At 38.1% G+C, this 8,469-nt stretch overlaps 2 protein-coding genes across 2 annotated transcripts; one reads left to right on the plus strand and one right to left on the minus strand.

The window, feature by feature from the left end:
- The first annotated feature begins 181 nt into the window (after positions 1–181).
- Positions 182–2,501, plus strand: LOC119069500 (mitochondrial import inner membrane translocase subunit TIM44). Its single transcript, XM_037173572.1, has 4 exons — positions 182–339; positions 507–572; positions 949–1,246; positions 1,315–2,501. Exons 1-4 carry the CDS (start codon positions 337–339, stop codon positions 2,211–2,213), a joined length of 1,266 nt encoding a protein of 421 aa, XP_037029467.1. The 5' UTR covers positions 182–336; the 3' UTR covers positions 2,214–2,501.
- A 2,896-nt stretch (positions 2,502–5,397) lies between these two features.
- Positions 5,398–7,800, minus strand: LOC119069505 (2-oxoglutarate and iron-dependent oxygenase domain-containing protein 3-like). The gene is made up of 6 exons (XM_037173582.1): positions 7,582–7,800; positions 6,765–7,040; positions 6,541–6,706; positions 6,322–6,474; positions 6,051–6,256; positions 5,398–5,581 (listed from the first exon to the last, which is right to left on the minus strand). Exons 1-6 carry the CDS (start codon positions 7,740–7,742, stop codon positions 5,500–5,502), a joined length of 1,044 nt encoding a protein of 347 aa, XP_037029477.1. The 5' UTR covers positions 7,743–7,800; the 3' UTR covers positions 5,398–5,499.
- Between the last annotated feature and the right edge of the window lie 669 nt (positions 7,801–8,469).

Raw genomic sequence — 8,469 nt, forward strand, 5'->3', positions numbered from 1 at the left:
TAAAATAAATTTCAACGCACTGAATAAACCAAATGCGACGACTTTCAATTTGGGATTTTCAAGGAACGAGAGCTTTTATTCAGAACTTGACGCAGGAACAAAGTTTTTTTGAAAGGTCTAAAAGAGATGTCAAAAAACGATTATTTCATCGATATATCGATGATACGCACGCATGAGTATTGTAATGTCATATGACATTTCGAGAAAGAACTAAAAATGTCAAGTTAAGTTGGCTATGTTCAACAACGGTGTTTAAAAATGAACTTTTTTGCGTAATTAACGTTTGGTATGCATGTTAAATTGAAAGAGAAGATTTTACAAGCAAACAGATAAAGAATGGTAAGTCAAACGGAAATAATTTACCCCACAGAATCGGCTACATCACCGAAAAAAATATGTAAACGATGGGAACGTGTATGATGTGTGTGTGTGGTTTTTAAGGAGTTATCACTCGGTTCAATTCTAATTTCTTTTGAAAAAAAAACGTTATTTTGTTGTCGTTACAGAATTCCATAATAAGAACTTCATTCAGCCGTTTCAGTGCCCTGACACCGGGATGGAGTCAGTCATTCGTAAGTATATTTTATCTTCCTTTTGGTGCATTGCAAAATATACTAAGGTTATGTCATCACTATATGGTGTATGTGATTGTGCTGATTATACTCATGTGTAGTGCGGTACATTTCACCGACCGGTCCATATGTTTTCTACGTTTCATTTCAACGATGAGCGGGATATTTGTTGTTGTTTGATGCAGGGTCTAATATTTCACCAAATTTCACTCAAATTCGGTAAATTTTTGACTTAAATTTGGTGAAATATGGCCCTGGTTTGGTGACATTATTGTTTACGGAACAATTTGTCCGTAGAGACCGTCAAACTCAATTACCGTCCGACAACGAAATGAACCTTTTTGTACAATAATATCCCAACTTCTCCTACTTGCAGAGATACTACTCCGCGCGACGGCCGGGGTTCTTCAGTTCCTTTCTAGACAATTTGAAACAGGAAATGGAAAAGAACAAGGAAATGAAGGACAACATTAAGAAATTCCGTGAAGAGGCGCAAAAGCTTGAACAGTCAGACGCACTGAAATCGGCACGACACAAATTCAATACGGTCGAATCGGAAGCATCCAAAAGCGGCGAAGTACTCAAAGAACGAATGGGACATTTGAAAGATAAAGTGCAAGACGTACTGGAAGAAGCGAGTAAAACGGACCTAGCAAAAAAGGCCAGCCAAATCGGTGAGTGTGACGTCGAATTTTGTGGCGGAATTTTGTGTGACTGAGATTCGTACCGTTCTTCCTTAAAGGTGACGAGATCAGCAAATCTGCCAAAGAAATGTCCGAATCAATTAGTGAAAAGAGTCAGAAACTGGGGAGCAGTAGTGCATTTCAGACAATATCAGCCGCATCTGCCGAAGTCAAAAAAGAGATCAATTCAACTGGCATTCACGGTCGTGTTTACCAAAGTCCGTTGCGGCTGCGGAAACGCGTCGAAATAGTTGATACGCAACGGCCTTTCGAAGCGAACACAGATGCCACCGGCATTGAATTACACAAAGATTCCAAATTCTATGCGCAATGGGAGAATTTCAAGAACAACAACCAGTACGTGAACAAGGTGCTCGACTGGAAAATGAAATACGAAGAATCGGAAAATCCCGTCATCCGTGCGTCCCGCCTACTCACCGACAAAGTGTCCGACATTATGGGCAACATGTTTTCGAAAACCGAACTATCCGAAACGCTGACCGAAATCTGTAAAATTGATCCGAATTTCGACCAGAAAGACTTTCTGAAAGATTGCGAAACGGACATCATTCCAAACATATTGGAATCGATGGTGCGCGGCAATTTGGAAATACTGAAAGATTGGTGCTTCGAGAGTACGTACAACATTATAGCCACGCCGATCAAGCAAGCGAAAAAGATCGGTTACTACTTGGACTCAAAGATTCTGGACATCGAAAACGTCGACCTGGTCATGGGCAAAATAATGGACCAAGGTCCGGTGCTGATAATCACGTTTCAATCACAGCAGATAATGTGTGTGCGAGATCAGTCGCGAAATGTCGTCGAAGGTGATCCGGACAAAGTGATGCGAGTCAACTATGTGTGGGTGTTGTGCCGGGATCCCGGTGAATTGAATCCGAAATCGGCATGGAGGTTAATGGAAATCTCGGCGAATAGTACAGAACAGTTTGTTTAGTAGGACTAGGACTAGCATATTTGCAGACTGTGATCGTCCGAACGAAAAACAATTTTGAGAACAAAAAAAAATATTTTTTTTGTTATTGTTGCTAATCAAGCTAACCACGCAAGGCAATTTTTTGTAGTCACATTTTGGAAGTTCAATTCAAAAAAAAATTATCTTTTGCCGGTTTCGATCACAATTTGTTTTTTAATAAAATTGTTATTTATGTTTACTAGCGGGCCTTCCTAAACAGAAGTTGTTTCAATGGATAAAATGGAGACACAGAATAAATTGTTAAATGAAGCGAACGTTTTGTTTGTTGTACACCGACCTTACTTCTCGCGTGGTAACGTCTACGAGAGTTTTCACTACAGGAATTCCGCTTACGAACCCGAAGTTTGAATTTTGAAAGGAAGCCTATAGTCTTCCTATAGGATTTTGGTGGAGAAGACAGAAAGGCTGTACGCTTAGAAATATGATTTTCTCTAATAGTACTTGATTGCTAGTGATCTCACTTTTAGGGAGGTGCGGGAAAACAATAAAAAATAAAACCTTCAAAGACCTTTAAACACTCAAATTGAGACAACCACAAATTTTACATCGTAAACTATTTAAAACAATTATTTAATCTGAAGATTTACGTAAGAAAATTGCACACAAAAAGGGAAATCCGCTGGTTCCCTTACTCCTGACTACTGTTCCACGAACCCGATTTTCGAGGAACAAAGACCTTACTGCTTGGTCTAATCAACATCTATCATTTGACACACAGCACTTCAATGTTGATCAGTTATATCTTCGGAAATACATACGCACAATTGATGGGCGATAGGCCTAATGAAAGTTGTTGAATATCAGGCTGGTAGGTCAATTAGCCACTGTGCCCGACGTCAGCAAAATAGCTTGTTTTGTGTGTTTTCGCTTGTTGTCTTCAGTTCTTATCAGATAACTGCAGAATAACCTGCTCCACATATAAGTGCTGTGATAGTTATTGACTAGACCAATCTGAAATTATATTGTATTTGCTCTCGAGGTCGAAACAGCTTTCCTTTCTTCTTTTTTGTCACTTTACGTGATGGGAAAGGGAAGAGCTATTTCTCTGTTGTTGTTCCGGAGAGTCTTCCTTTGAAAGTCGGAGGTGTAAAAGAAATTCGGTTCCTGCAATCTGCGCCCCTGAGATTTTCGTCTCAGGTTAAGCAAAGTTGGTATGCAGAAACTAATTTCTTTTTGTGTGCTTGAGTGTTTAAAGGTCTTTGAATGGTATATATGTTTTCCCGCATCTCCCCCAACTATTCAACTTATTCATTTCGAAAGGTGAAACCAGCCACATTTATTTACCGTTTAATTTCAAGTCACATCAATGGTTATATTTGCTTCACAAGGAAGAAGAATGAAATACTGCTTCTCTAAGGTGTCACCCGAAAAAATGCAATCTTCCACTTTTATTCCCGAGTGAAACACATAATTGTTCAAAACAAAGGCGCCCGAAGTTTTGTCTTAGGTGAGAAAATTGCTGTTTTTGTTGACTCTTCCGTTGGTAAACAAATAACAATTTCATGCATACGGTGCGAATAGCCTTCCATTCTCAACGTAAAATGTATTGACACAATATCGTTGTCGTTGTGTCTTAAGACAACTCATTTGAGAATATTTCGACTTTCTCAACTCTTTCACTACCATCTGCAGAAAATAGAAATTTTCTCATCTGACTTGTCACTTTGAATGTTTTATCGATTTGATGTTTCGTAGAGAAAAACGGTTTTTCAAACTTGAAAAACATTGTGTTCACATCTCAGGGAAAGTAGGAAATTCCAACGAGAGAGTTGTAGGTTTACTCACCTCAACAGTTCACACGAAAACTGGACTTTTAAATTCTGTATCCCTTGTCGTGTAATGAGTTTCAGCGCTCATGTCAATGACTATGCATCTTTTAAGCGCAATTAGACCTTTCAATTCCAGTTTCAAAGATGATTCTTTAAGGCAACAGAAGCACGAATCCATTACACTAGTCACACTACACCATTTTGTTCTATCTCAAGAAACAGTATATGCAATTTTTCCTTTGCAAAACGAGTGTGCTAGACCACTTCGAGTCCTTCGAGACCAACGCACAACGCTGGGTTTATTGCTGGTAAGTTTATTTACTGCAGTTATTAAAAAATGGCTAAATTTACCGGAAGTGTACTGATATTTACCGGAAGTTAACTGAAATTTACCGGAAGTTTAGATATATTTAACGGATGTTTTCTGACATTTCCTGGAAGCTAACTGAAATTTACCGTTTAGTAAGATTTACCGGAAGTTTACTAAAATTTACAGGCAGTTTACTGATATTTACCGGAAGTTTAGTAAGATTTACCGGAAGTTTAATGAAATTTACCTGAAATTTACTGAAAATTACCAGAAGTTTATTGAAATTTACCGAAAGTTTAATGAAATCTACCGCAAGCTAACTGAAAATTACCGGAAACTTATTGAAATTTACCGTAAACTCTATCAAATCTAACGGAAACTTACTGAAATTTACCAAAACTCACTCAAATTTACAGGAAGCTTACTGAAATTGACCGGATGTTTACGCAAATCAAAGTGAAATTTTTGGTTTGTGAAGTTGTTTATTTTGCAATGTATGTGTTGTTTAGAACGCGAATCACTGGACTAATTGGTGACGTCATAAGTCAATATGTTCTGTTCGCGCTCTTTTTGTTTTAAATGTTGAGAGAGTTACGAACTCTAATTTCATTTCATTTTTTAAAGTCATTCGATCTAACGCAACCGCACTGATAAGATGTGCAATCAGAGACAAAGATTTTGTATAATTTAGAATCGAATAAAAACTATTTTGTTAAACATAATCCGCCTTGGATTTTCATTTAAAGTAAAATACAGTCCACTGCAAATTAACTGAGACCTAAACAGTGTAACTGTAGAATGCCACAGCACATCAACAGAAAAACCATTTGGAACAATTTTATTCAAGCAGCTAATACATAATGTGGCCAAGAGTGTTGGTCACATTTAAAATACTTACAAACTATTGCGGAATGCATACCGATTTTTCACTTTATTTTATGGAATTATTAATAAATAATCCAATGCCGGACACAGCTAACAAACTGAGCCCTAAATTCCATCCTCATCGAGGTAATACAAGTTTGTGGATCACATTAAAAAACAAATCACATTAAAAACAGCAAAATACATCAACGACTAGCAGCGAATTTATGTAAAAAAAAAATCAAAATAAAAGAAAAAACTCAAAAATCACGATTCCTAAAGTCTAAGTTGATCCGATCGCCGGCTAGTCATCAATATCGTTGATGTATTGAGGATCAGTTATTGCAGATTCCTTGTCGCACGAAAATGAAATCGTTATTGCAAATCTGAAAATTGTGTTGAATTAGCAAGGGTGTGACGGGATTGATGCTTCGTTGCATAAAAAGTTGTTCTAATTGACACTAACTGACTAATTAGTGAACATAAGGTGGGCAGGTTTAATTCAGTGCTAATACCAAACACCGTATCGCATTGTTTGTTTCCTTTGGAGAGCGTTTGAAAGCTTGGAGCTTCTTTTGGACTCCATTGGAATCATTCAGTGGAATACAGAGGAAGCTTAAAGCTCTCGAAAGCTCTTTAAAATCAAACACACAATGCGATACAGTGTTTTGGCTTGACACGGCAGTTTAAAAGGAACCCATTTTGGTGCATAGGGTCCTAGGAACAGCAGAAACTCAATTTTTTATGGCATTTTGTACTCATGCCAAAAATTGCGTTCCCAACTGTCTTCCCGTCCATCTCACACTAACTTAACCTGAATTGTACCACATCGATGGCACTTTTCTTGGCACTCACCGTGAACCATCTGTTACTTTTTCCACATAGTGCAAATTCTCCGCCCCCGATGTGAATATGCTAACTCGCCCCTTTTTCGGTTCAATAGTGTACAAAGTTTTGTTGTGCTCGGCTCCGTCTTCGAAAACGAATCGACCGCCGTTGAAATCTTTTCCAAAATCGCTTAAGTACAACAGCGACGTGTAATGAAACGATCCGTATGTTTCCTACATTAGAATTTTCGTGACTGAATGCCGGAACAAAGAAATTTCAATTGCTTCGTCGGTCCTACCTTGTCAACATGTGGATGCCAATATTCGTCGTGTACTGTTTTCGCTGTAACATTTGTGATGCGAGAAAAGAATGTGGGATGAGTTAAGTATAGCGCCTCGACGTTTATACCGAACCGTTCGCTGATGGCATTGCTGATTTTCGTTTTAACATCCTGCGAGAGACGTTGGATTAAGATTTCAGTTTTTTTTTTTTTACTCGGGACAGTGTAGAATATTACCCGATAGGTTGTAATGGCACCACTTGATTCGAAAATTTTTTGAGCCCCAGGAAATTTGTAGACATTCACGAATTCCTTTCCCTTCGATAGTGCACCCGAATGTAAGTCTAAAATAGATGCTCCACCACTGGAACCGCCGAATTGAAATCCGGATTCGGCTAGTGTTCTAAATCGCAAAAACTAAGCTTATAAACCGAAATTCGGCAACACATCCAACATCTTACCGTAACACCTCCACCTCCTCTAATGTTACCAGTGTGTCGATGACCATTCGACCGCAAAATTTCGGAACACAATTCGGATACTTGCTGATCTCTTGGCTGAACGAATCGGAGCACAGTACATTCTGGCTACGGTATGGAATGTTTTCCTTTTGCAGCGCAAAATGTCGTTCCTTTTGCTTCGAAGATGCGAAATAGACGATCACAAGCAAAGCGGTTACGATAACAGTTCGCGTCCACAATCGGTAGGCACCTTTTTTCGGTAAATTGTCGAATGTTCTGCGAAAGAATTTTTTGTTGTTGAATTTGTGTCAGTTACTGCCAGGGTCTAACATTGAGAATTATTTCACCGAATTTCGCTAAGTTTCACCAAAGAATGCACTAAATTCAGTGACTTCTTTCTCACTGTAGGCGCTCTAGGCTCTGATTACTTCTGTCGGTAACAGCATGCCTTTCTTCATAAAAATCCTTCCGTTGAAAAGGAGTCACTTCTATTAAGTGCTGACAACGAAATTATTGTTTTATGGTAGATGCCAAGTGCTCAAACGGAAATTGTGAAAAAGTGAGTGACCCGTTTAACAAATGAAATTTCACTAGTCCTTCATCACACCGTTTTAACGTTTTTAACAAACAATTTCCCTTATGGGCACACTTGGACCATTTCTTGGAAAATTTGATCACTTCACTTCAAGTGAATTGATCCACGTCTCACAATGCAACGTTAGATCAGATAAATATCCGCAACAGTTCAGACACGGTTGACAATATTTTTCTGTTTACTTCCCCAATCACAACACAATAAATTTCAAGTGATGCTTACAGTTGTTTTCCTCCGTCTTTTCGCTTCGATTTGACTGACTTTGTATCGGGTTTCGCTTCGTCGACAGGTTTTTTCCTTTGCTTAACAGACGTCTCTTTAGACATATCGTCCCGATTAATGAATCCTCCGTATAAATCAAGTAAATATTGATTTGCTGCCATTTGATGGTATATTTATATTTTTCGATGTCAATTTTAGAGGTTATGTCTGACTGTCAAATTACTATTATGTACGAAACTTTGCCAAGCCCAGCACATAAAGATTTGACTCGAAATAAATTGGTATCATCGAGAAAAATCCAATTCAAAATTTGAATGGGTTACACAAATAGGGAAAGTAAAAAGTTTGAGGAAGGAAAAGGGGAAGGTTAGTAGTTCGTTAATCGATCCGCTGATCATTAAAAAACTCTATGTACTGTGGTAATTTTTCATAAATTCTGAACATTTTAAGTAAAAAATGAACGGAACGACGAATTTTAAAATATAAACTTGGAAAGCCGACTCAAATCCATTACTGTCTCTCTGGCACAGTTTTTGTTGAGGGGTTTGGGTAGGTTTTAATTCGAGCCGAAGACGAGAAAATGTGAAAGACCAGTTTTGAGCAAGACAGTAATGACGCATTTTCTGGCCGCAAGACAACGAAATACATTTAATCCACACATTCACACAACAGATAATAATTATGCCAATGCTTTGATTATACAGAAGTGCAGTTGTACACTACAGTTCAAAAGTATTCGACACCATTGTGTGTTTTCAGTGTAAATTGACCAACTTTGAGAGGGTGCCAAAAATCAAAATGGTACCGGATTTTCACAAATGTTTACACCATGTTGGTCAATTTACACTGAAAACACACAATGGTCGAATACTTTTGAACTGTTTTCGT

This window comes from Bradysia coprophila, assembly GCF_014529535.1.
Source record: "Bradysia coprophila strain Holo2 chromosome X unlocalized genomic scaffold, BU_Bcop_v1 contig_35, whole genome shotgun sequence".
Taxonomy (NCBI): domain Eukaryota; kingdom Metazoa; phylum Arthropoda; class Insecta; order Diptera; family Sciaridae; genus Bradysia; species Bradysia coprophila.